A 27,086-nucleotide genomic window follows, 5' to 3' on the forward strand; every position below is an offset into this window, starting at 1 on the left:
GGTGTCCTTGGAGTTGAATAAGCTCATTCTAAAGCACCTCAGGCCCGTCCTGGTGTGTGACTGTCTATTGAATAATTGATTCCGAGAGGGAGGGGGCGGGCACTATCAGATCTGAGCATAATGACTTTATATAATTAGCACGCAGCGTTGAAAAAAAAAAAATTTGACTGTGGGAGTTTTTTTCTTTGCAGAGGGAGGAGGCAGAAAGAGGAGGTTCAGTTCTCAGAGCCGCAGCCTGCAGACACACATGCTTCTGCTCTGACATCACCGCAGATAAGACGCACAGCCTCTCCGGATCTCAGCACATCTCTCCTCCAGGCAAGGTGATACCCGGGGACGCTTTGCATCCATCCGCCGGGCTATTTTTATTCATTTTAAGACCCAGAACACGCGTCTGTGTGGCGGTTTTTCCTCTCTTTGGAGTAATGAGTGGCGAAGTTTGAGCCCCTGTTTTCCCATCGCTCTCGGGGTCTTATCTCCTGTTGGTGGATTGTTGTTTCCCCAGAAAGCATGGTGCTGGACAAGGAGGAGAGTAAGTACTGAGCGCTGAGATAGTGCCTTTCTGTTCAGCGGTTACTCCCCCTCTCCAGGACAGCAGGCAGGGTTTCGAGGAGTGACCGGTTGTGCGTAACTCTGCTACAAGACTGAATTAACATTGAGATGTCAGAACAATTATTTGAATGTCAGTTAGTCTGTGAAATACTTTATTTAGATTAATAATGACACTGTGTACCAACAGGAAACTACTGCTGTGTTCTTATTATGGTATGTTGTCCTTGATATGTTGTTATTTCACTCTGATATAGAGCTATGTGTGAATAAAGTGAAAGTTAAGACATTATGTAGTCCAACTATGACCTTGTCCAAGTGTTATTGTCCTATTTAGGGTTTAGCAGTTTTCATTAACTGTACGTGATTTAATGTGTGATATTCCACAGTGACTTTATTATGTATAACGTGTTTTCATAGCATTGTATCTCCAGTGGTGAAATACAACAAGTACTGCACTTAAGTAAAGTACAAGTACCTCAATTATTTACTTGAGTATTTTCACATTATGCCACTTTACTGTATGCTCCCCTTATGTGTTGCATATTTCATCAAGTTTTAAAACCAAGCAGTAATAACGAAATGTGAAGCATTGTATCATTTACAAAGAAATGTAACAATTACATTTTTTTTCTAAATCAATAATACATTAATAATATATATTATTATACTTTAAGCTACCCGTATATCAAGTAATTGAAATAAGCCCCAGTTGTATCAATGATGAACACATGCATCAATAATTTATAGTATGGTGCCTACATTCTGCACAATGAGTTATTTTACTTTTCGTACTTAAAGTGTATTTTGATGGCAATACTTTTAGTTAAATACAATATTAGATGCTGGACTTTTAATTGTAACTGAGTATTTTTACACTGTAGTATTAGTACTTTTACTCAAGTAAACAATCTGATAACTGCACTGATCTGATCTCCTGTATGAAGCTTTCTTTGATTCCTATTTTCAATATCCTCAGAGCGGTTTATCATGATCAGCTTTCTGATGGTCCTCTCCAATCTTTGTCTCCCTGCCGTTTGAATCCTCCAGGTGTGTCTCTCGTGTCCCTCCAGTCCAGAGAGAAACCTCGAGGATGTGCCGGCTGTAACGGCAGGATCCGGGACCGCTTCATGCTGCAGGCGCTGGACCGGTTCTGGCACGAGGACTGTCTGAAGTGCTCCTGCTGCGACTGCCGCCTGGGCCGCGTCGGATCCACGCTCTACACCCGGGCCAACCTCATCCTCTGCCGCAGGGACTACCTCAGGTAACGTCAACATTCAGAGGCTTTATTCTCTTATTGCTGCACTGTCAGGGTACAGTTTTATTATTATGCTGCTGTGTTTATTGTATTTTTGTAACTCTGGCACAACAATGTCCTTCGGGATAAATAAAGTCCTCTTGTCGTGTCTTATGCAAATCTTAAATCCCAGGCTCCTTCATCATCGGGAAATATATAGTGCAAGAAGAAACAGAATTCTGCAACTGACCAATGTGCCGGCTTAAGAAGCAAACTATATACATGTCAAATAGAATAGGGTGAGCTAAAAACAGAATACTGTACAAGGATAGAATACTGCTTATTGTAGTAATACATTATATTTGAAATGCAAACGGCTGAAAGCTTATGAAGCCCTCTACAGGTGCATCTGGACTTCAAGGAGTATTTCACCCCCAACATGACCACTTGTTTATCAATGACTCACCCTGAACTACCTTCAATTCTTGAAGACATTTTTGTTTTTGTTCCATGTTTCGAAGAAGTAAATGGCGGCTGCTTTTAACAACAGCAGAACTATATACAAATATTCGTTCACCAACTCTCACTCCACTTAAGGCTAAGCTGTTTAATCCAAGGCTTATTTATGCAGTCCTATGCGTACTACTTCCCCTTTTAATTGAAACACTTTTCCTGCAGAAGTTAATTCACTGTAAAGGCATGCAAGAAAAGTTGTCTTCAAGAATTCAAGGTAACACTGGGTTAGTAATTGATATACAATGATCTTGTTGGGGGTGAATAATTCCTTTCAAGATATAAAAGAAATCCAGCTTGAAAACAAATCTTAAAAACTGCTGCTGCCATCATAGAAGTGAAGTGCTGAGTTTGCAGTATGTTAAATAATGTTAAAGTAGATACGGTATCAGATTGAAAGAGCTAGATCCACTCAGGATACACAGTCTGATATCGTAGGATATTAGAGCGGCTGCAGGAACAGAGATTTGAATTTGAATCTGAGAGCCACCTATTTACCACCCAGCAGAAACTGAAAAATGAAAGTGTGCAGATTTGTAACTTGTACAAGGACAGCTGTAGACGTCGATGTTTTACATGAGAAACGTACAAAGACATTTATGCATTTCAACACAACAGCTTTCAGTTCACTCCTTGAACATAAACGACCCTTACTTTTGTCAGCTCGGATTAAACGCTGCCGAACCTTCAGGCTGATGTAGGAAAACCTCACAGGGTGTGTCATGTTTCTGGGAGGTTTTACACAACAAGTCCAAGCAGGTTTTACCCATTATTTAATAAGCTTGATTCCTCCTACTGGGACTCTGCAGTTTGTGTTGAAGTTTTCTTCTTATAATACATTACATCACATGTTAGACGCTTTTATCCAAAGCGACTTACATACTCAGTACTGTGGGCAATCCCCACAGGAGCAATTTGAGGAGAAGCGTCTCAGGGACACAACGACATGCTGACTGCAGTGGGACTCGAACTTGCTATCCTCTGATTCGATGATCAGTGCACTATCCACTGACCCACAGCCTCACGTACTACCTGAGAAGGGTTTATCTTGTGTTGTCGTTGGACGTGTGGTTGGCTGCGGCATTCATGTATTACAAAGAAAGCATTTTGCATACTTCTGCTCTGCTTTCTGTCATCATTGATTCTTTTTACTGACCTTTGATGCCACTTTTTTTTTTACATTAAAGGTCTACAATCTAAAGAAATAAGACACTATAGGGTGAAGGAGGCTGTGGCTCAGTGGGTAGTATCATGGACTTCGAATCAGGGGGTAGCAAGTTCAAATCCCACTGCAGTCAGCATGTCGTTGTGTCCCTGGGCGAGACACTTCACCCCACATTGCGCCTGTTGTTCACAGTGTTGAATGTATGGAAGTCGCTTTGGATAAAAGCGTCTAACAAATGACTTGTCATGTAATGAAGCTAACACAAAGTAAGTGGAGAAACACTCATTTAGTATTGCAACAATCCCATGCTTTAAACATGTTGAGGAATAGTTTAAAACGTTTTGTGAAATACATTCATCTGCTTTATTTCAGCGAGTTAGATCAGAAGATTTTTCATGTTGTGCAATAATTATGGAACTCCAGCCGGCACTCGGTTAGCTTAGCTTAGCATAAAGACTGAAAACGGAGGGAAGCAGCTAGCATTGGGTCTGTGCATCCTCATTTGAAGGTGGGGTTATTCCTTGGACTGTGTTTTGGCCAGGATCAGTACATTCCTGGAGTCTCTTTTCTGAATAGTCCTTTTTTAGCCTGTCCTCGTAAAAATGTAATTCCAATACAACTAAACTGAATCCTCAATTACTATTTGAGGGAGACATATTTTGTTCTGGATTATTGATTGATAATATAAGTGTATGAGGTATATAAATAAAAAATGTAATCCATTATTATTATTATATGAATGAATACCTGAGTTTGTGTCCAGTTTGAAACCATGCCTCAATATTCACTTACAGTACAGTACATTATTATTTATGTATTATACATCCTCGAGGTAAATGACGTAACAACCTTCTTTTTAAAACCCAATTCATGATTTGTTGGCTTACCTAACCAACTAGTTTTGTGGCTTTTATTGCATTGCTCACCGTGAGTTTAAAATGGCGACCTCAAACATATTCTGTTTCATTTGAGCAGTTTAATTGCATAGGGATGTAATTATGTAGAATGAATGAATGAATGAATACTTTATTACAGACTCAGGGTCCAGATAAAAGACAAGACATTACATATAATAAATTACATACATAGCATAAAAAGAATTCATAGTTTAAGAATAATTTAAATCAGTGTCCTACAAAGAGACAACTATACCAATGTCTCCACAGCTGCGATTGGTAGCGTGTAGAGATAGGGTTGCATTTTAACACCATTTTAAACAAACAAGACACATAATGATTTCTTTAGGGATCATTACAGGTGCCTGGAAGCCGATGTTGTTAGCCTTAGAGGAGGGAGGCTGTTATGCCCTGTCCTTCACGCTTAAATAAGCGAAGCTAACCGTCTCCTGACTCCATGTTTAGTGGTATCATGTTCCTAAGTTCTGGTTAAATGTATCTTTAAGTACATTTGTCGTAGTTAAGAAAACATCCCTCTGGAGTGTCAGTCTAAATTATCTTCCATTTTAATGGGGGCAGGAGGTCCATAACACTTCACACACTCTTAAGAAACTCTTCAGATAAAGATCAATGCTTAAGATTGTCTAAACTGCATCTCTAATGCGTGTGAATCACCACAAAATGAAAGTACGACTAAGTATGTTTTAAATACAATAGAGTGTTTTGACCATGAATCTATAGTGGACACCACTTTCTCACAAACCCAAACGCCGGCTCGAACGGCCCCTCTGAGTTATGTAGCCTTCCTTTTCTTGCCTGAAATAACGACGTCTGGTGTCAGGTCAGCAGGAGAACTCCTGATATCTCAGCCACATTGCTGAACTCATGTGTTAGTCTCATGTACAATCCAGCTGGATTTGGTTGGAGCTAAGTCTCTCATTAGCTGCGCTGCACTTAAGAGACTAAAACCCCTTTTGACAGTTAAATTGGCTAGATTGCCTCCTGTTTTCCTCATCATCGCGAGGGTGCAGACCGAAAGCCTTTGAAGAGCAGGATTAAAACCATGTGATTTCTTTTAATTGGACCATTAGTAGAGAATTAGCATTGAGCTGCGTAGCCTCGTTAAGGAGGAGGAAAAAAACCCCACCAGGTGCTCAGGACTCGGCCTCGTTAGATCAGAACATTTCTCTTAATTAGGACTCGCTTTTGTTCCCGCGCTGGTCACTCGTTTGATGACGTTCTTTCATTTGTCGTCCCGAGCTCCGGGAGAGACATGCTCTCTCTCTCCACTCTGCTTTTTTCAGGGATGTCATTGTTCATAGCTAGTACTCCCGAACCCCCCTTTTCATCTACTGGAATATGGCGGTGGTGGAAAAAGTATTCAGATTCTTCACTTGAGTAAAATACCACATTGTTAAAATACTCAACTTCAAGTACAAGTTCTGCTTCGAGAATGGTAAAAGTAAAGTGTTCAAGTAGGATTAAAACTATTTTTCGGAAGGGGATGAATAGGAATATTTTTCGTCTGTTCGGGGGCTTGAACCGGCGATCCTTCAACTCCCAGTTCAAGCCCCTGCTGACTGAACCACTGCGGGACATTTTCTAAAGATATTTAAATATATTAAATCAAAAGCAGCAAATCTTCACAATTAAAAAGCTGGAAATATGAAATATCTTTGAACAAAAACAATTGTAATTCTAATTAATTTCCTGTTAACCGACTCGTGGTTTTAGTCACTTTAACATAATGTCGGATGCTTTAATTAATCGATACCAACTAATCATATTCTAAAAGTCTCTCCTATAAGTATTATGTTTGTAATTTAAAAAGTAACTAGTAAATACATCTGTAAAATAAATAATAATAATAAAAAGTACAAATTGGAGTATAAAGTAGTATAAAATGTTCGGGTAACATTCAAGTACAGTACTTGAGTAAATGTACTTGGTTACTTGCCACCACTGGAGCATAAGATTTGTAATGTTCGACAGACCCTTGAGAAATGTTTGTTTGTTCTTCTGGAGGTGAATGCGAGGTGAAGCAATCTGCAGCTGGTCAGCTCCGAGTCACAGAGCATTCAAACACAACACAGGGTTTGTTCTCAGGTAGCTTAAGGACATTACGTTCAAATGTGTTGGATAAATTGTTAGTTTCAGAAGAGTGCCTGTAATAAGGGCGGACTAAAGCCCCCATGCGGCACTTAAATAAGTGACATTTCCATATAAAACGTGACATTTTGATATCAGTGAATCCTGCTTTGGCTGCTCTCTATCAGCAGCCGATATAATGGGAAAATGATATCCAGCTTGTGAAAGCCATTACATTTGACACAGAAATCCCCTGGTTCACAGCAAGTGAAGCCTTTAAAGTCTCCTGCAGCAACGACAGAAATGTGTTTATAAAAGATCTTTGAAAATCCTGCATTACTGAGTCCATCGTTACAACATGTGAGCGTTCACTCTCAGATTATTCTGCATTTCTAACACTTTAATCACATCATGTAGACCAATGGAGCCTCAATTAGCTCACATACCTCTCCAAAAAGGTTCTTACATGTGACTCGGCTCTCTCTGAAACATGCACAAATACGTGAATGCTTATTTATAATATGTCGCATATCAATAATTGATACATGTCTGCAGCCCGGATGTGTTCACTGTACTGGCTGAATGAAAGGAAGGAAGATTGAAGTTCCTAGCAGGCAGCTAACGATGCTAACGGCAAAAACAGGGATGCTATTAAACAAAGCTATTTTGTGATAGAAAAACACCTTTTCTGTAACTTCGAAATGTTGCACGTGATTCTTGCTGTTCTGACTTTGTATTGATTTCACTTTTTTAGTTGCTTTGGACAAAAGTGTCACATAAATGAATTGTTTTTGTGCGTCCCGCAGCGGGAACATTTACAGAGTTACAGGCGCATAGGTACAGTTCTTATAGTAGAAAGAGAATACTTACATATGATGTAAAAAGGCAAGCACACATTATAAAATAAAAACAAATGCTGTGTAAAACAAGTAGTAGGAGCAGAATTGTACATGTATTGTTATCTCTGAGCGGCCATTGGCTAGCTAGCACAGCTAATAAACGTGGACTTACATTACTAGCTTTAAAATGTAGCACAAAGAAGCTTGTATTACAAAACAAAACGACCCCTTCAACGCCTCAAACTAATTAAAACAGAAAGAAAAACCGCCCCACAGTTTTCTAAAATACATTTGTATTTCGGAGGCGACTGTGGCTGTGATAATCATAACGAGTCATGACGACATTTTTGGTTTGAAGTCTCCACAACTACTGGATAGATTGCTTTGATACGTGGTTCATACTAATTCCCCAAAGGAAATGTATCCTACTCAGAATTACAACTAAGGGGCTATAGGGAATGTTTCCTCCCGCTTGGCTGCTCTTAATTACGTACAACATCCATACAATATGATGCAAGCTCCGCATTAGCAGCAGCAGCAGCAATAATCCATCGATAATCTGTAGGAAATGCAGTTGTCGAACTACTTTTCTGCTGTTATTTCAGTGTCTTTATCCCTCTTTAGCTCTTGGGTGAAATGTATTTTAAGTGCGCCCAGACTACAGGTCTGCTTGTCGCCCTCTTCCCTCTCAGGCTCTTCGGGGTGACGGGGAACTGTGCAGCCTGCAGTAAGCTGATCCCTGCCTTTGAGATGGTGATGAGAGCCAGAGACAACGTCTACCATTTAGACTGCTTCGCCTGTCAGCTCTGCCGCCAGAGGTAAGATTAGGGCGGCAATTAGCCGGGGAGATCAAATTCAGTTGACTTATCTTCGAGGTGCACTAGTGAGTGAGCTCACCGGTCATTACGAGCATACCAGCGATGCATTGTAAGCAGAAAGTTTACTGCACTTTTAAACCCTGTCGGAGTTAAAGATGGTTAATCAGCAAGCAATCATGCAAGATTAATTTGGCCTGAGATGCTCCACTGGGAACTCATGATTCAGATCCATATTTCTATATTCCCTCGCTGCAGATTCTGCGTGGGAGACAAGTTTTTCCTCAAGAACAACATGATCCTGTGCCAGCTGGACTACGAAGGAGGCCATCTTAACGGCAGCACGGAGAGGCAATGAGAGGTAATATTCAGATGTCGATGAGTTACGGTCCCGGCAGCTGCTCTGACAGCTTGAACTAAAACATGCACCGGGATATCTGGAAGATATACAAGGGAGCTCACAAAGCTCATCCCAAATATGACCATATGTAGACATCAAACCCAGAGGCTGCGGACACTATCATCCATGTGAAGCATATTATCTTTGAAGAAGCATTACGTTGAGTCTGGATGTTCAGTTGGAAGGTGATGAATGAATCCATATTGTGCATCATGACAGGTTTGCTGACATCTAAAGCTCATATAAAGAAGGCTTAGAATCAGATGTGCCTAATTTATTACTGCTTTAAGATCTAACCTGTCCCTATAATCCGCTCAACGAAATGGTGATGACACAAAGAGGAAACTCGTACATGATAATGACCCAACTCTGCAGCTTGACAGCGGTCAATATGTGTTTAACATGCTGATGTCCGGATAGATAAATACGAATGTAAAATATGCAGTTTTCTACGGAGATCAAATATTGCAAAACAGTTGGCTCTCATTGGAAGCCAATGATTTGCCTACAGCTTTGCATATGAATAGAAAGCCTTCTTCATAAGCAGAGAAATACATCAGATAGGAGTGAGCAGCGGTTGGCTGTGAGGGCAGATGTGAGAAGGGTGAAAGCAAGTGCAGCACACTCCACAGAATCCTCAATTAAAAAGGTTTCAGGGTTCAAAAACCTGCCATAAAGCCACCAGAAGCCCTCTCATCGTTATGATGCTAACAGACGGGGTTCTTACGGTCATTAGGAACCTGGAGAAGTCATGGACATTCAAAATGCTAATTCCAGGCCCTGGAAAGTTATGGAAAACAATATTTGTCAAATGATTTATATTTTATCTAATCGCTGAAATAGTAATACTATAACGATAATAAATACTGTATCGTAATGAAACGTAAAATGGCATTTAACTGTCGAGGTATTTTGCTGGTGAGAGATTTGAGTTGCTTCAGCGTGTGGAAGCTCGTAAGCTTTGATTTGTTTTAGACACAGCATGTTTCATATGCAGACCTTATTTTCCTGTTCCATGTTAAAATAAACCATTTTCAGTGCCGCTGAGAAAGAGTAATTTTTTTTGGTCATGGAAAATTAGGAAAAGTTATTGGTGAAAAAGTGTATGAACCCTAAACAGTACAACTCCACTTCATATCATTCAAAACGCCACGCTGGATGTGGAAGTGGTGACTTTTACCATTTGTGCTGGCTTCCAGAGTTCATGTTTACACAGCTTTTTAGAAAACTATTTAACTTTTTATCATAAAATCATGACACATTGAAACTTCACCAACTCGGGAGATTTCATTACGTTTTATGATTAACTGAGGTGCGAAATGAAGCATATTTAAATGTCATTCGCTGTATATTTTCTTTGGACAGCGTTAAATGGAAGTCTCCTTTTATAAATGTGGCTCCAGTGAAGCTTTCCTGGATCCAGACGCTGAATCTCTTTCCAACTCTTCTCTCAAGACTCAAATAGCTCTGTTGATCTTGGATGTTCTTGTAGATTTATATAAGCTTTTGTCAAAAGACTTTTAAATGTGGCCACTGGACCACTGCTTTTTATATATGTGTACTTTGCTTGGTTCCTGCCCGTCTTTGATGACAGAGTAACTTGTCTGACCGGACCTTCAGGGTTAAATGAGGATAGAGAATTAACACAATGGCATTAGAAATAACACTGGCACATTTATATAATTAATAAAACAACATGTAAGGTTTCCTTGTGCTTGACAAGACTTTGATTCTACTGTCAACTTTAATTCAACACTATAACTTGATTTAATCAGGTAGTTTTAAATAGAATAAATACAATAAAATATGGGTCTTCAGGGGGTCCGCGGGGTCTTAAAAAGTATTAAAAGTTGATAAATCAATTCAAAGAAAATTAAGGCTATTAAAAACGGCATTTTCCAAGGTCTTACATGTTGTATCTTGTTTTCAATAAGTATCTAAATGGTCCAAAGAGGTTGTGTTCCACAGTCTGCCTGAATGTAATCATGGCGTAGGTGTGCAGTGAGATTCTGTGTAGTTTATTGATGGTATCCCGTTGGGTTGGACGTCATCTGAACAGGACGTCACACGCTCACTGCTTGATAGCGTGAAGGTCCGTTTACGCCGGTTGCTAAGCAACATCGTTATGGGGAAATGCAAGTCTGCGTCCAAATGGTTGGAAGAGAAGGAGGAAGGACAATCAATACTGTATATAGTCAATGTGAGGTAAAGTGTGTCGCCAAGGTAACCGGTTAGAACTCCAAGTGGAGATGAGGTCTTAAAACGTATGGAAATGGGTCTTAAAAGGTTTTAAATGTAACTTCAGGATTCCTGCGTATGCCCTGGTCTTAAATAACCCCAGATAGGAACATTTTAGAGAGGCCCATTGTTCCTGTAGTGAGCGTAATATCTCCTCTTTAAGGGGAGTAACGAACACAGCCTGATGTTGACAATACAAGGTTTTGCAAACATATGACTGTAAACACTGGAAGATGCAAGATTACTGTTACATGTGGTTACAATGAACGTATCTATAGCGACAGCAGGAAACAAAGTCGCTGAGAGGCTGATGTTGTATGACTCGCTAAAAACGAGTAATTGCTGAGATCAAAACTCTGTTGAATTGTAATGTAGTTTAATGAAAAATACGCGGTGATCAGACATTGTAATAATAATGATCAAAGCAATCATAAATCTTACGGTCAACAAAGTCCCTGTGTCACCCTCTCTTCCACACACACACCTCGCGCAGGTGAACAGGATTATAACGAGTGCCGCCCGTATCCATGTGACCCAAGCCAACCAATCAATAGTGATCAAACAAATATGTTATATTAAAACAAAACACATTGCTATACACGTTTCATGGCTCCTACATTATCGAAGACCTTTTCATGAACTACCCTCACACTGGAAGGGGTGTGGGTGTATATATCTTGGCAGAAGTCTGTTTATTATAAGTTATTCAATGCCTGCAGTTCTGCCAAGACTATTGTATACATATAGGTCAAACAGAGAATTTCCAAACAAAGATAATGTTGTAAAATGCAGTTTATACGTCCATTGTATGTCTTGGCTTTCAGTGGCTCCAACTTATGTAAGACCATTGCACGTAAAACGGTCATACTTTGAGTTGTATATTGCCTTTTGTCTTGGAAATCTAATAAAGAAATTGTATTTAGTGTGTTTTTCCAAAGGAGGAAAATATTTTTTTTTTATTGGAAGTGCCCTTGCATTGCATTTTTTACATTACGTTGCATTTAGCTGACGCTTTTATCCAAAGCGATTTACAATAAGTGCATTCTACCAAGAAGATACTTAACTAGAAGAAAACAGAATCATAAAGTACATCAGGCTTCATAGAGCCAAACATTTCAAGTGCTACTCAACTGGCTTTAGATAAGCCAGCCCTTTATTAGTATATAAGTGCTCTGTTAGCAGTTCTATCGCTCGAAGTGGCGTCGAAAGAGATGAGTTTTCAGTCTGGAAGGTGTGTAAGCTATCTGCTGTCCTGATGTCAATGGGAGCTCATTCCACCATTTTGGAGCCAGGATAGCAAACCCACGTGTTTCTGCTGATGGGAACTTGGGTCCCCCTCGCAGCGAGGGTGCAGCGAGCCGTTTGGCTGATGCAGAGCGGAGTGCACACGCTGGGGTGTACGGTTTAACCATGTCCTGGATGTAGGAAGGGCCAGATCCATCCGCAGCATGGTACGCAAGTACCAGTGTCTTGAAGTGTCTTATTAAACATTGTTAAACAACAACTTCAGCACAGATTATTTTTCAACGTGTCACAGTAAAGAGCCTAAGTTTGCCTTACGGCCCGTCTACACTACAGGCATAAAAAAATCTTGAAGCTGGGCGTGTCTGAGGCTTGGCGATTTCTCGCGCCCAAGGCGACCAACAACCAATCAGGAATCTCCCGCCCGCCCCCGGCATACAAAGCAATAACAATGTTAAAACGAAATAAACTGGATATAAACTCCCCAAACAGGCAACATGCCACCTCCCTCCATGCCTCGTTCCTCCGGTTTGTATCCCGGTAAATAGTCTGGTCGTAAAGAACCGGGTGATTTGCTACCGTAATTTCTCGTTTGGAATATGAGGAAATGAACTGCGGACATTTTACCGGCGTATTTTTATTATGATTCTACTTGTGATAGTCGGACACGACAACCTGTGCAGCCCATGTATTGATTCCATCCGATAGCTGCTATAATACAAAACAACACGTCTGCCTCTCTCCACAATGATCGATAACAGCGAACGGATGGTCAAAGTAAGGCACAAATAAACAGCATCACACGAAGCCTGGTTAGTGTTGCCTGACTTTATAAAGTGTGTTTATAGGCACTACTGCTTGTAGGCAGGCATGACAGTCGACCCATGTTCAGGGGAGGTGGGTTTAGTTTCCTCCACGCCTCGACGTAAGAGAGACGTAAGCGACGCCACCTCTTAGCTCCGAAGCTCTTGCCTCTGGACCGACAATTTTTTGGAGCTGGAAGTGAACCGGATTCCGGAGCTAAGAGCCGGCGCCGCTGCGGTGTGAACAGGAAAAACCGGCACTTTTCAGGCTCCAGTTCCGAGCCGGAGCTGAAAACGCGTTGGTGTGAAAGGGCCATGAGTGACTTCTTATTGGAAGTTTAGTCGCTAAACACAATTTATTAAGATTTCTGCTTTGATTATTTCACTGCTGCACATACGTCTGATTATATGTTCCTATTAGCCCTTTCAAAATACATGTTCTTCTCTATCCTCTGCAGATCAGAACAGGAAGACTCTGAGCCAGTTGGACTCTAAATCTCAGAGTCTTCATCACCTTCCTGTTTCAGACTGAAGCATGTGTGGAAACAAAACGGATGGGACAAGTTTCCCTTGATTGAACTCTTTATTAAAGAGCTGCTGGTGGAAACTCCCCTGAAAACTTTCTGATCTAACGGACCTGAGATTCACAGAGGAAGTGAAAATAGAATCGGGAGGATATTTAATGATGATTCTGCTTCTTTTTTTTTTTAAAACATTCAACAAATAATTTCCGTTCACCACACTGAAATAAGACACGAATGGAGGCAAGCCGCACATAGCATCAAGCAAGTCATCCATCACAGAGAAAATGCTAAGTTGTCTTTTTTAGACTTCTCTCTGATTGTGAGTCCATGAACTGTCCTCTGTGGTGAACCTCGCCCATCTGGCACGAAGGAAGCCGCAAAACAAATGAAAACATATTCCCAAATACTGTAAGAAATACAGTTCAACATCGGAGGAGGATCCACTGCTTCTTCTTCATAAATCTGAAGAATGGCCGGAGATGAGTGCTGCTTCAGATCTCAAGGGTTGCCTTCTTTACTCATTAAACTGAATTTTGATTTCAGTCGTGTGCTCATTATTTATGCCCTGCTATCACTCAAAAATAATTGTGAGTACGCTCCAGACACCAACGAGAAAGTAATTTAAAGACATTTTGACAAAAGCACTAAATACTTTCAATAATAATTTGACGGTAATTAATAATCAATTTAATTATAAAGTGTTACAGAAACTATTACAATTCAATGATTGAATGTTACTAAGACGACTTGATCAGGTTGCCCTTGTTGAACATGTATTTTACTTGAGTCTTTTCATGCCAATTTTACTTCTACTAACCCAAAAATATAACGATATAATATATACTATTTTAAGTATTGTTTCAAGGGGCATTTGTTTGCTTTGAGTACACACAGTCATAACATAACAGTGTAGTTTTACATGATGTTTTGCAATTGCTAAATTGTTTTAACTAGGCTATGTACATAGTATGTATAAAACTATTAATTTGGCTTTGGCTTTGATTTCTAAAAAGTGTGTGGGTTACAGGTGTTCTCACATGTGCACGTGCAGGTGATAAATAATCGACGTTGGTATTTTAATAGCATTTTTCAGCAAGCAAGTCTTCATTTCAAATTGAATGTGAAGCAGTAATTGTGTTGATGGTTAGCATAGCTTTAAAAAGGCGGTATTTTGGCGCCACCCAGCGGTGAATTACATCTGGTACAGCGTCTTCGCACTTCCGGTTCTCGAATCAACAAGGAAGTGCAACCGATGGATGAGAAACGACGTAACGTCTTCTCCTTTTCCTCACCGTAAACCCGTCAGATTTAACCGGTTCTTCCGCTCAGGACGGTCCCCGGTAACTCACCTGTCGTCATGGCGATGTCCATGTTCCAGAAGGTGACCCTCGCGACGTGTCTCGTGCTGTGCGTCGCGCTGCTGATGCCCAAAATTCTGCTGTCTCGCGGGAGGAAGGATGGTGCGGATCGACCGGACGGTGCGTCACCTTTAACGGGTTATTTATGTATTTAACTCGATGTGTGGTGGATATTGACACGGGGGATTTAATGTTTATGATGTTATGGTTTTAAGTATGTGATTTAAAGAGTTTTTATTTCGTGAATTAGGCCACTGTGTGTGCTGAACATCACCGGTGTATCATCGCTCTTGCAGTTACACTTTCCTCCCTGAAGGGGGCGCCAAACACACCTGAATTAAATGTATAGACACATCAAGGTTCAAGGTTCAAGGTTAGTTTATTTGTATAGCACATTTTAAGACACAGAGGCAATTCAAAGTGCTTCACAGGCATTTAACACATCATTAAAAACGAAACAAACAAATAATTCATAAAAGCGATAACATAATGATACGGTTCCAGGTTCCTGCTGTGCGGACTGAGGCTGGGAAAAGGAGTCTTTTTTATGGTCTTGGAATGACCTTCAATCACGCCTCAAACTGAGGGCACTTATCTCAATAGTATGTATTAGATTGAAGTTGTCTGAAGTCCTTACCACCAGCTGCTCTTGCAGTAATAAGTAGTACCTTTCTTACTGTCCTAATATGCACAATGTAGTGACTGCTTTTTTGTCTTTTGTTTTCTTAGTTATGTTCTCTGTATTTTATATGTTTGTGTTATGTGTAACATCTCTATGCTTTTATCTGGTTAAATAAAGGTTAAATAAAATAAAAAATAAATAAATAATGGTTGCAGCTGAAAGTGCAACGATAAGGCACGGTTAAAGGATCTCATGATAACCGAATTTCAGGCAGTTTGTTCCAGGCTTGTGGTTTATAAAAGCTAAAAGCTGCCTCAGCTAATGTAGTTCTGACTCTGGGGAGTAAACCCGCTCCTGATGATCTGATCATTAGATAAGAACAACTTTATCGATACCCAGCGGGGAGTTTCATTATACTCAATTAAAACAACATTATTAAAATAAGATAAATGTGGTATTTCAATAACAAGCAAAAATAAATGTTATTGTAATTCATACATAGCTTATGTCGATGACAATCTTAGGTCCCTGGCTCCTCCAACAGTGCAACACAATAAAACACACACAATAGTGCAAGTAAATACAATAACATAGAATAGAAGTAGTGCCATAAGTGTCTATATCCAAATGATACATCATTTTTAAGTTGCAAACAGGTGAATGTTATGGATGCTCTTAGTTCAGTCCATTAAGATCTTGTTTACAGGCACGACTCACGAGGACTTTAAACTCTCAAAACATCTCTTGTCCCTTCACGGATTACCCCAAAACAGTCATGATATGTATCAAAGTTAGATAACAAATTCTTGTGTTGATATTATTCCATATATTTCATCATATGGACCTCCTCACCCTGCAGGTGGGGGTAACTTTCCTCCTAAGGTAAACCGTCAGGCGGCCCCTGAGGGTCGGGGTCAGAAGTCGGCCTCCAGCTTCTCCAGAGCTCAGAACACCGAGGCCAACGCCCGGGCCAAAGGAGCAGGAACCGGGGCCGGGACGGGGGGGAAGTCCAACCTGGCCGGACAGATCATCCCCGTGTACGGCTTCGGGATCTTACTCTACATCCTCTACATCCTGTTTAAGGTGAAACACTGCAGAATCAACACCATGCCTGATTTAATAAACTCAAGACACAGAGTTGGTGTAAAAACTACTTCTTATCAAACGTTGTAAATGTAATCCTGTGCATGTAAAACTAAAGTTGTTACATTTCTACAAAGACAAGACTATTCCAGCTCACAGTAACACATCTAACGTGTGTTAATGTTTTTGGTGAGCTTTAAAGGTCAGTGTAAGATCGTTGTGGCTTTATGGTTAAAGTTCAGTTTTGAGAGTGGTGTCAATCTTCTTAACTAGCTCCAGTGTCCCCCCCCCCCCCCCAAAGGCCCCTTAACCTATTCGGGTGGCCCACGCATCCACCCCCCCCTCAAATAATAAAATACATGCGAGTTCATGGCTACTGTCGACAACGTTCTTGTTGCTCTGTGTTGCGTTGTTAATGAGTGAGACACACCGGAGTTGAGGATCTGTGGGGTTTATTCTCCCAAAAATATAATTTAGAATTTAGGCATTTAGCAGACGCCTTATTCCAAAGCGACTTACAATGACCAATTACAGGGACGTTCTCCCTGGAGTAACCGAGGGCTAAGTGCCTTACTCAAGGGCACACTAGAGAGGCTTCTCAATACTCAAATTTCCCCTCCTCGACTCCCCTCCTCGAGACTTAGACCCGCCCACAGGAGATGCGAGCGGAGGACCGAGGAGGGGAACCGAGGAGAGAGGAGGGGAAGCAGCAGACGTTTAAAGAAATGAGAACTCCTCTCCTCTGAGCGGTCATATTAAAGCGACGTCCGTTCATTATTACGTGGCATCAGCTGCATCAGCTGCCGAGTGTTTTGTCATATTTTATAATCTCTGTTAGATCAGCTGAACATTGTTCCCCCACATATGTACTTTGAATTCATTGAGAGTGCGGTATAATGAGACAATAACAGGCTACAGATGCGGACACACACACACAAATATATGTATATAAATATATGCAATTTAAAGTATGAGAGCACTCTCATAATAACGTAACACAATCAGAGACTGGATATATCCCCCCCTCTCTCTGGTCGCTGAAATGGGGAATTGAAATTACGGGCCAAAAGTTGTATTTGCAAGTATTAAAAGTAAGCAGAGGACACCAAACCAACTGAGACCTGTCTGTCCGCCGCATCTGCGCACTGTACAACACACACCTACACACTGTACAACACGCACCGACACTGTACCACACACACCTACAGCTCCTAACGCATAATCAGGCTACAGCCGTTGTGTATTTTATTATGTGAAGCACTAAATGGTCTTAGAAAAATATCGACTCTTTGTAGATATCTACTAAACTAAAGCAAATAAAGAGAGTAGGTCTGTTATACTGAGTGATATTTATTTTACACACTGCTCTGCTTTCTGCAGGACCTCACAGCTGTTCTCACTGTAAACATCACGTTGCGATGAGAGCAGTTTCTAAAATAATATCCAGGGGATGCATGCAGAGCTGTCATTGGCTGAGATAAGTCCGGCCGTGCGTCACGCCTCCACCGTTCCCGGAAATGCATCCGCGGAGGAGCCGTGGAGGAACCATCAGTGTATCCTCGGTTATAGCTCCTCCAGAGAGCCTCCTCGACGCTCGATCCTCGGTCCTCGGTGTGCATTTAGAGAAATGAGACGTCCTTCAAAATGGCGCGCTGAAATTCATTTCCGGGTCACTACCGGAGGACCGAGGAGTCGAGGAGGGGAAATTTGAGTATTGAGAAGCCTCTCAGAAGTGGTGTTCCAGGCGGGATTTGAACTCGCAACCTTACGATCCTCAGCCCACCTCACTATCCATTAGACCACCAAAATAAAAAAATTGTTTGCCGCAAAAAAAATCAAGGTATGGGAAACACTGCTCTCAGTAAGCAAGTGAATACCTGTATCTCCCAAAATGTCAGATTATTTCTTTAGAATAACAGCGCATTCACAGTTCAAATGGATACTGATCAGAAACTGAAAGCTGACATTGAATGGTCAGATGTGTTGTATAGATAACTTATTTTTCTTGTTTTGGTTTAATTAATTCAGGAGTGTCCAACTCAAATACACAGTGGGCCAAATAAAAAAAAAAGGGGTACCAGTCGAGGGCCGGACTGGTTCAATGTTTATTGCAGAACTTATTGAAATGAACTTATTGCACATATTAAACCTGGAACTAACAAAGCTTGAATTATTGCCTAAAGAAACAATATTAAACATTAAATAATCAGTTGCATTCATTTCTTATGGCTCGATCTGCAGCTTTTCAGGAGTCATTTCTTATGATTACATTTCTCCACAGGCCAACAACAGCTTCAACAAAACTATTCCCCTCAAAGAAAAACCAAACCTGCCCTGCTGTCGTGAGAGAGAAAGTGCAGAAGGAAACATCCATTGAACTCAGTGTGCTGTTCTGTGATGCTAGTTCAGATACTTGGCGTCTCATCTCGGGGGCAAGGTCATCAATGTTTGGGCTCAGGCTCTGAGCTGAGGAGACCCTCAGGATGGAGTGAAGGTGTGCGTGCAATATACCGCCGGGGCAGATCTAATAGCAATTAGAAATTATCCTGCGGGCCGAAATGAAATCCACCACGGGCCTGATTTGGCCCCCGGGCCTTGAGTTTGCCACATGTGATTTAATTGATCAGACATTTAATGAAATAAAAAGGTTATCGTTTACATATTGGGTAAGTTTAGTTTTTATGTTAATCGTCAAAAAAATAGGCTTGTTTTGAGAGTTTTAACCTTCTTTTTGTCTGTCTCTTGTCTCGCTGTCAGATCACATCTAAGGGCAACAACAACAACAACAAGCCGGCAGAGAGCCGGTTCCCTTCAGTTCGCTCAGAGAACATAAAGAGGAAGATCTGTGAGTATCATTCAGTGTCAATTATACTCATTATTTTAGCATGAGGCTGCCTTCCAACGCAGTTTTAAAAAGCGTGGCACGTTCAATTTGAGATGGCAATAAGCTCAACAATGCAGTCCAAAAGTTTACCTTCATCTTTGGACAAAAGCATCTGATAAATAAATGTAGTGCACTTCTTTTTCGGGGGGGGAAGGACATACTCCTTTAGAGCGCTTTAATGCGGTGCAAATGTATAAACAGAATAGTTTGTATTATCCGACGAGTGCTTAAACTCAGAATAAACTGTGCGCAGATCGAACAGAAAGACAGAAGCATTACATTTTGTATCGATTAAAGATAAAGTGCCATCATGATTACCAGAACAACTCGATCATCAAGTTTCCACTTTGTGCAAAGTCCTGATGTAACCCATTAACAAACATTTGATTTGACTTATTAGCTGCTTTCACACCAAGTACTTTGTCGTACTTAGTTCCCAGCACTTAGTTCCCAGCACTTAGTACCCCCATGGAACTAAAGAGCCGATCGCGTTCACACCGGAATAAGTCCCTGGGGGTGGATTACGCAAATGAAGCTGCTGACGTCACTTCTTCTTCTTCTGCTTTGGGTTTACTGGCAGGCCGCAAACCACTTCACGGCGTATACTGCCACCCGAAGTCCCCGGAGTTGGGGAAGGCTTCAGTAGAAGCTGCTGGGAGTCCCAGCAGCTTCTACTGAAGCCTTCCGAGTAAATCGCCAGAACGCCGACACCTCTTCATCACTTCCAATGTTTTTGTTTGTGTTGCCATAAATTATTCTCTCTCCGTTGGTGCGCTAATGCTAATAATGCTAATGCTAATGCCAGAAAATACAATGGCGGCTTCAAAAAACCTTTCAGAGTTTTACGGGGCGTGGTTTGCAATTCGCCCAGCCAATAAGAAATTGGTACTTTTTTCTCCACAGGAAAGTACCACCTCGCTAGCAGGCACTAATAAGGGGGTACAAGTTCTCATGAACGCAAAATTCCAGGAACGAAACGGGAAAGTACTCCGGTGTGAAAGCGCCTATTGAGAGATTTAAATGAATTAAAGATTTGCATTAAGCCTCAGAAAGTGCATCAACGTAATGAGAAAATAAATGAATGTGGGTTATTTTCTGGCATATCGATTCCCATGGAGATTAATTGTAGGCTGCAAAAAAACAAGAACAGTCTCCAAAATGATTTGAACAGCCTCAACGTTTGTGCCGTGTTTGATTTGTTTCTCTGCTGAGTTCAGATACCTATTTTATGTCTGTGTATTTCGTCTCTCCTGTCGCTCTGCAGCCGACTTTGAGTTGTCGCAGCTGCAGGACAAACTGAGAGAGACGGAGATGGTGATGGAGAACATCGTCTCCTACGCCAACCACAGCTCTGACAGGTGGGTTGCACTCTGCACATAATTTAATCTCTCCGCCTCCTACACCTCTTCTCCCGACAGGAAGCACCGCTTCGATGCAGCTCATTTGTTTATTGAATTGAATTTGAACGTGCAGTGATATCATCAGCAGGACAGATTCAGACAGACATGACATTCACAATATGAACACAGAGGTCATTTCCTTTCTGTTGTTTGTTCTCATCCTTTTACATAATGAACTGTTCTTATTGTGATCTGGTTTTTTGAAACACTTCACATTTGATTTTGTATACCTTGAACGTTTTTTTATTTTGCTTATTATATTATATGCTTATTAACTATTGTTTGTTTTGTTCTAACATGTTCAATACATTATATTACTTTTTATTATTAGTTACTCTGGTAAGCTCTTATTAGGATGTGTGAAAGTAGTTAATCTTTGTAGGGCTTTGTAAGCATCTTAATATGTGTTCTTTTTATTCATTCATCTTCGAGCTGTTTTGTTAAAAAAGTATTCCAGGAAAACTGTGAGAAGATTTGAACTGATCAGCGCGTGAGTCTCCAAACATGAACAAAATCATTGATTAAAAAATGAAGCAGTCTCAAGTTAGGCACGACATTAACTGATCAGTATATTATTATAGAAGGATATCCACGGAAAATGTGAGATACAAATTAGAGGTAGAATTGGGGAAACAATTACATTTGCTTGATTTCACACCGTGAGTTTAAGTAAGGCATGGGTGTCAAACTCAATTTCATCGTGGGCCACATTAGCATTATGGTTGCACTCAAAGGGCCGGTTGTAACTATATAAATATACAAATACATAATATATATATGAAATAATGTATTATATTATATTATTGCCTCTGCATTGGCGTATTATTGGATAGGGTAATAACTTCATAATTAACTCTGAAAGCAGAAGTCTCTTCAGTGCGCATGTCACAAAATGAGATGCATTGTGGGATGTAGGGATGGTAGTTTATTTACAACGTGCTTCTGTAAAATAAGATAAGATAAGATGGACCTTTATTAATCCCTGTGGGGAAATTCAATAGTTTAACAGCAACAGGGTGACATTGAAAAACAGGACAGCAGATTCACACAGATTAATACAATTAAGGATAAATCAATTAAAATATATATATAAACTGTAAAGTGGCATGTAACCGTATAATAAACGCATTATATTCTTTGCAAGCTCTTGTGGGGCCACATAAAATGAAGTCGCGGGCCGGATTTGGCCCCCGGGCCTTGAGTTTGACATCCCTGAAGTAAGGTATAATTCGCGTCGGGCTCCTGATCAGCCTGTCGGTGTTCTTTTCCCCATAACGACCGCGGCGCTGCACATTATCCCGCTTATTACACACGGCCTCATTCTCAACAAAGTAACGATATAAATTTAAATGCTTTTATGGATTTAGAAAATTATTTTATTGATTTAAAAAATAGTTGTATTGATTTAAATTGACATACATCCGCTAAGAAAAATAGTCCGTTATTACCGTTTGAACTAACGTAGCAACGGGCGGCAGGAACTGCTTCGATAGCGTTTTTGAGGAGCTTTCTGATTACAGATTTGAAAACATCGCTGCTTGCTTTAAAAGTAGCACAATTCATGATGTCAAACCTTTGAAAGTATCTAGATATCCCTGCCCTAATGCCAAAGTAACTGCACACTGAATATGTGTCGCCGTTTGATGTCTATGTCTGGACCGCTGCGTAAAAAGCAGGGTTTCTGCCCGTTACTTCTCCGCTGTGTTCTTGTCGCTCTTGTCTTGCCAAAACTGTATACAGTTAAATCGAACGGACTTGTTTGTGCAGATGTGAGCGTCCTTAACAACGGTCAATAAGTGCTTGACAGCGATCTGTCTGTTCTGGATTAACAACGTGTCACGTGTTCTGAATTGACCAATCAGAATCGAGTATTCAACTAAGCCATGTAATAACATGAGTTATTTATTGTTAGGAGTGGAACATGTTCAGTATGGTGTGTGTGTGTGTGTGTGTGTGTGTGTGTGTGTGTGTGTGTGTGTGTGTGTGTGTGTGTGTGTGTGTGTGTGTGTGTGTGTGTGTGTGTGTGTGTGTGTGTGTGTGTGTGTGTGTGTGTGTGTGTGTGTGTGTGTGTGTGTGTGTGTGTGTGTGTGTGTGTGTGTGTGTGTGTGTGTGTGTGTGTGTGTGTGTGTGTGTGTGTGTGTGTGTGTGTGGCAGGGTGGCAGGTGTTCTGTGCTGCTTAGCCCCGATATATTTTGTTCCCTGTCTAAGTAATATCATTTGTGGAACCAAATAATGTATGTGTCTGTCTGTGTGTGTGTGTGTGTGTGTGTGTGTGTCAGGGTGGCGGGGGTGACGGCGGACCAGGAGGAGAGTCTCCTGCAGCAGCTGACGGAGATCACTCGGGTGATGCAGGAGGGCCAGCTGGTGGAGGATATGACACCAGAGAAGAAGAACCAGGAGGACTGGGAAGGTACATCAAGTCAAATCCAAATGTAGTATAGCCCCAAATCACAAGAAATGCCTCAAAGGGCCGTGCAAAGCAAACAAAAACAAAATACAAGCGTCATAGCATCAAAATGATAAAAACATTATACCTCAACATTAGTATTGCCATGTGATAAAAGCATGTGACTGAAGGGATGGTCATGTGGATGGAAACGAGTTTACAAGGAAGACAGATGCGTGAACGCTCACCGAAGCTGTCTGTAGAAGGAAGTAACATTTAACCAAACAGGAACATGTTCGGATTTAAAATGCTCTGACGGGATATCTCAGAGGATCATGTGAGACGTAGAACCTGCTTTAAGAATAGTGTATCACCTGATAACCAGCCGGTGTTTCCTATAGCTTGAAGGAAGTGAGAATGTGTATTTTTGTGGCGATGCAGCTGTGATCAGAAACTAAAGGGATTCAAGTGCTTTTATCTTATTTTGTCACGAGAAAACATTCAGATTATCTTAATAACACTTTTTGATTGATTGCTCTTCTTGTACTTTTGTAACCAAAGTAGATATACCTTACTAAGCTTCCTCCAAAGTCTCTCTCTGGATGTCATGTGTGCATGAACTGAAACCAGACGACTTCCTGAATCAGAATACCTTTATTCGTCCCACACAGAAGGAAAGGAAATCCGTCCAAAATCATACAGGACACAAGATTAGTAGCTAACAGGTCAAACATACGATTTAGTTGCAATGTAATGCAGACAATAGAAGAACTTAAAACATAGTGAATGCTTAAAACCTCGCCCTTATTCCACCTAGCTTAGCACTTTTTACTTTTGTTGTTATTTGTCTTCTTTACTTGCTTGTAAGGCGCTTTGAGCACCAGGAGAAGCGCTATATAAATGTATTATTATTATTATAGTGTGATTATATATTTTTGCTATAGCAAGTTCTAGTGTCTGGACTCATGGACACATTGCTTACACTGCACTAATCATTTGTGAGAGAACGTTCCTACATTGAAAAGGTATTTATTTCACATACACCGCTCCAAAGCTAATCAATGCATGACTTTTCTATTGAAATGTGTCCACAGATTACCCCGAGGAGCCTCAGCAGCCGTGGGAGCATCCTTCACACTGCTCCTGTCAGCAGCACCAGACCGCGGAGGAGGCGGAGAGGACTCAAGCCGATGGAGCCGACGTGGAAACCCTCCCTGAGGACGTTACAAACGGAGCAGAGGATCCGAGCGCAGAGAGAGAATCTGACCCAGCAGCAGTGAGAGGAGAGGAGGCGGAGCTACAGAGGGAGGAGGTGCCTGAACACAAGCAGGGAGCGGGGGGGATCGACCTGGGCGTCCCGGAGGAGGAGCTGGGCGGAGTCCTGGAGGAGCTGGAGCTCACCCTGAAGGTGACCACGCTGATGGAGCAGGAGAAGATGGACGACCTCAGCAGGACCGCGGAGACGGAGACTTCCGGCAGCTCCGTCAGGCGCAGGAACAAGAAGAGGAGAGCCAAGAAAGCCTCACACTGACTTCTTTAAAACTGTTCCGTGCTCCCACCCTATTTACTTGAATACGAGAGAACGCGTATGCAGGGCAGCTTTTAATGAATATCAGCTTTTACTGGCTAGAAAAGTAGAGATAAATGTCTTAAAGGTCCCCTATTGTACCGTTTTCCCTCAATATATTATAGGTCTCAGTTATATACAAAACATCTCTCTGAAGCAGAGTCCTGCACGCGTCTGATTTTCAAGTCCCGCACCGCGACGTGCAATACCGAACCCGCCCGCACCCGCACATATTGCCAATTACAATTAGCTCCGCAAACCGACCCGAACCCGTATATCCTATGAGCAGTGAAAACATGCCTTAACACAGGCAGTTGCATATTTGGCTCAAAAAGCGTGGGATGTTGGTTCTTTTCTCCATCTCTAGGACGACACCAAAGCCTCCAGACGTTGGGTTTCGCTCTTGAGGAAGAGTTATTGAAATGCTGTATCCTCCGCTAGAGAGCTTCACCTCAGCCATTTAGAATGTGGCGCGCTCAGCAGCAGACTGATGCGCTGCAGAGGTTATGATTATGCGCGGTCCCGCGGGGGAGAGGTCTGAGGATTTAAACACTAAACTAAATTATTTTAATATATTTATTATGCAACACCCGCGACCCGCATCATCTTTGTTTTACCCAGAACCGAACCCGGAAAAAAGCGTTTGAAAAAATACCAACCGCAAATCACTTTCTTTCGCGGGTACCCGACGGGTGACTGCAGGACTCTGCTCTGAAGTGTTTGGCTCCAAACCCCAAACAGATCATTGCAGCATTACCCATAATCCCCTCTGTTTCAGCCCTGTTTCCAAAGTGCTGATTCTCTGTCTGTTACTTTAGAGGTAAATAAGGAGCCCCTCCCCACGCCCCTCTGAGAGACATTTGGTTACAAAGAACTCAATGGTGCTCTAGAGGAGATCCAGGTGATAAGAGGGGGGGGGGGGGGGGTTACCTTGGTTACTGATTGGCTAATGGTTACACAAGACAACACATCGTTATGACATCATAAAGTGGCCAAAATCTGATCAGCTCATTTTCAGACAGGTTTTTATAGAAATGGATCAAAAAAAGAGAAAATCTTTGTTCCTGAAACTTTCAGAGTCTCTTTCCACAGAGGGGACACATGTTGATGTAGAAGAGACATGAAGAAGAGGGGACACATGTTGATGTAGAAGAGACATGGAGAAGAGGGGACACATGTTGATGTAGAAGAGACATGAAGAAGAGGGGACACATGTTGATGTAGAAGAGACATGAAGAAGAGGGGACACATGGTGATGTAGAAGAGACATGAAGAAGAGGGGACACATGTTGATGTAGAAGAGACATGAAGAAGAGGGGACACATGGTGATGTAGAAGAGACATGAAGAAGAGGGGACACATGGTGATGTAGAAGAGACATGAAGAAGAGGGGACACATGTTGATGTAGAAGAGACATGAAGAAGAGGGGACACATGTTGATGTAGAAGAGACATGAAGAAGAGGGGACACATGTTGATGTAGAAAAGACATGAAGAAGAGGGGACACATGTTGATGTAGAAGAGACATGGAGAAGAGGGGACACATGTTGATGTAGAAGAGACATGAAGAAGAGGGGACACATGTTGATGTAGAAGAGACATGGAGAAGAGGGGACACATGTTGATGTAGAAGAGACATGGAGAAGAGGGGACACATGTTGATGTAGAAGAGACATGAAGAAGAGGGGACACATGTTGATGTAGAAGAGACGTGAAGAAGAGGGGACACATGTTGATGTAGAAGAGACATGGAGAAGAGGGGACACATGTTGATGTAGAAGAGACATGGAGAAGAGGGGACACATGTTGATGTAGAAGAGACATGGAGAAGAGGGGACACATGTTGATGTAGAAGAGACGTGAAGAAGAGGGGACACATGTTGATGTAGAAGAGACGTGAAGAAGAGGATTTTGCATAGTAGGTGACCTTTAAAACTTGTCCAAAACGTACATATTTACTAAGAAAAAACAGGGACCTAATTCACTTAACGCTCATGACAAATAGACTCATACCAGTATGCATTATGTAAACGTGCATGACGTTTTTATAAAGTCAGTTTGAAATGATGAAGATGCTTCCAGGTCTAGACTTGTGTGTGTATACATGTTTGTAAAAGTAGGTAGACACCCCAAACACAGTAGGAATTCCTTATAAGGAGTTACTCGTCATATTTATTTGTTGCACAATACTCTTTAAAATTATTTGATGTTATTTAAAACTTGCACTTGTAATAGTTGGTTTTAAAATGTATTACACAGGACCGAGTCAATTCAAAACATGCTTGTTCACTATTTAAAAAGATAACACCAGGAAAGGTATTCTGCCGAGAGGAAACTGCATTACTTTAGCTTATCGGGGTGATCATGCCTTTTCTCGCCTGCCGAACAAACGTCCTGCTGCCTTTCAGTCAGAGATGGACACTTTTAGAGGACCGAGGATCCTTCCAACACCCTCAGTGTGATGAGACTGAATAAA

The 27,086-nt window shown here is 41.4% G+C and overlaps 2 protein-coding genes across 2 annotated transcripts; both read left to right on the top strand.

Moving 5' to 3' along the window:
* Nucleotides 1–239: 239 nt before the first annotated feature.
* LOC117443005 (rhombotin-1-like) lies at nucleotides 240–14,272 on the top strand. The gene is made up of 5 exons (XM_034078955.2): nucleotides 240–532; nucleotides 1,600–1,813; nucleotides 7,980–8,105; nucleotides 8,361–8,463; nucleotides 13,244–14,272. Exons 1-4 carry the CDS (start codon nucleotides 511–513, stop codon nucleotides 8,458–8,460), a joined length of 462 nt encoding a protein of 153 aa, XP_033934846.1. The 5' UTR covers nucleotides 240–510; the 3' UTR covers nucleotides 8,461–8,463; nucleotides 13,244–14,272.
* A 247-nt stretch (nucleotides 14,273–14,519) lies between these two features.
* On the top strand, nucleotides 14,520–26,115 carry ric3b (RIC3 acetylcholine receptor chaperone b). Its single transcript, XM_034078962.2, has 6 exons — nucleotides 14,520–14,787; nucleotides 16,149–16,372; nucleotides 19,130–19,217; nucleotides 20,521–20,614; nucleotides 22,936–23,066; nucleotides 24,137–26,115. Exons 1-6 carry the CDS (start codon nucleotides 14,667–14,669, stop codon nucleotides 24,571–24,573), a joined length of 1,095 nt encoding a protein of 364 aa, XP_033934853.1. The 5' UTR covers nucleotides 14,520–14,666; the 3' UTR covers nucleotides 24,574–26,115.
* The last annotated feature ends 971 nt before the right edge of the window (nucleotides 26,116–27,086 follow it).

The sequence above is a fragment of the Pseudochaenichthys georgianus genome, unplaced genomic scaffold, assembly GCF_902827115.2.
Source record: "Pseudochaenichthys georgianus unplaced genomic scaffold, fPseGeo1.2 scaffold_521_arrow_ctg1, whole genome shotgun sequence".
In the NCBI taxonomy this organism is placed as follows: domain Eukaryota; kingdom Metazoa; phylum Chordata; class Actinopteri; order Perciformes; family Channichthyidae; genus Pseudochaenichthys; species Pseudochaenichthys georgianus.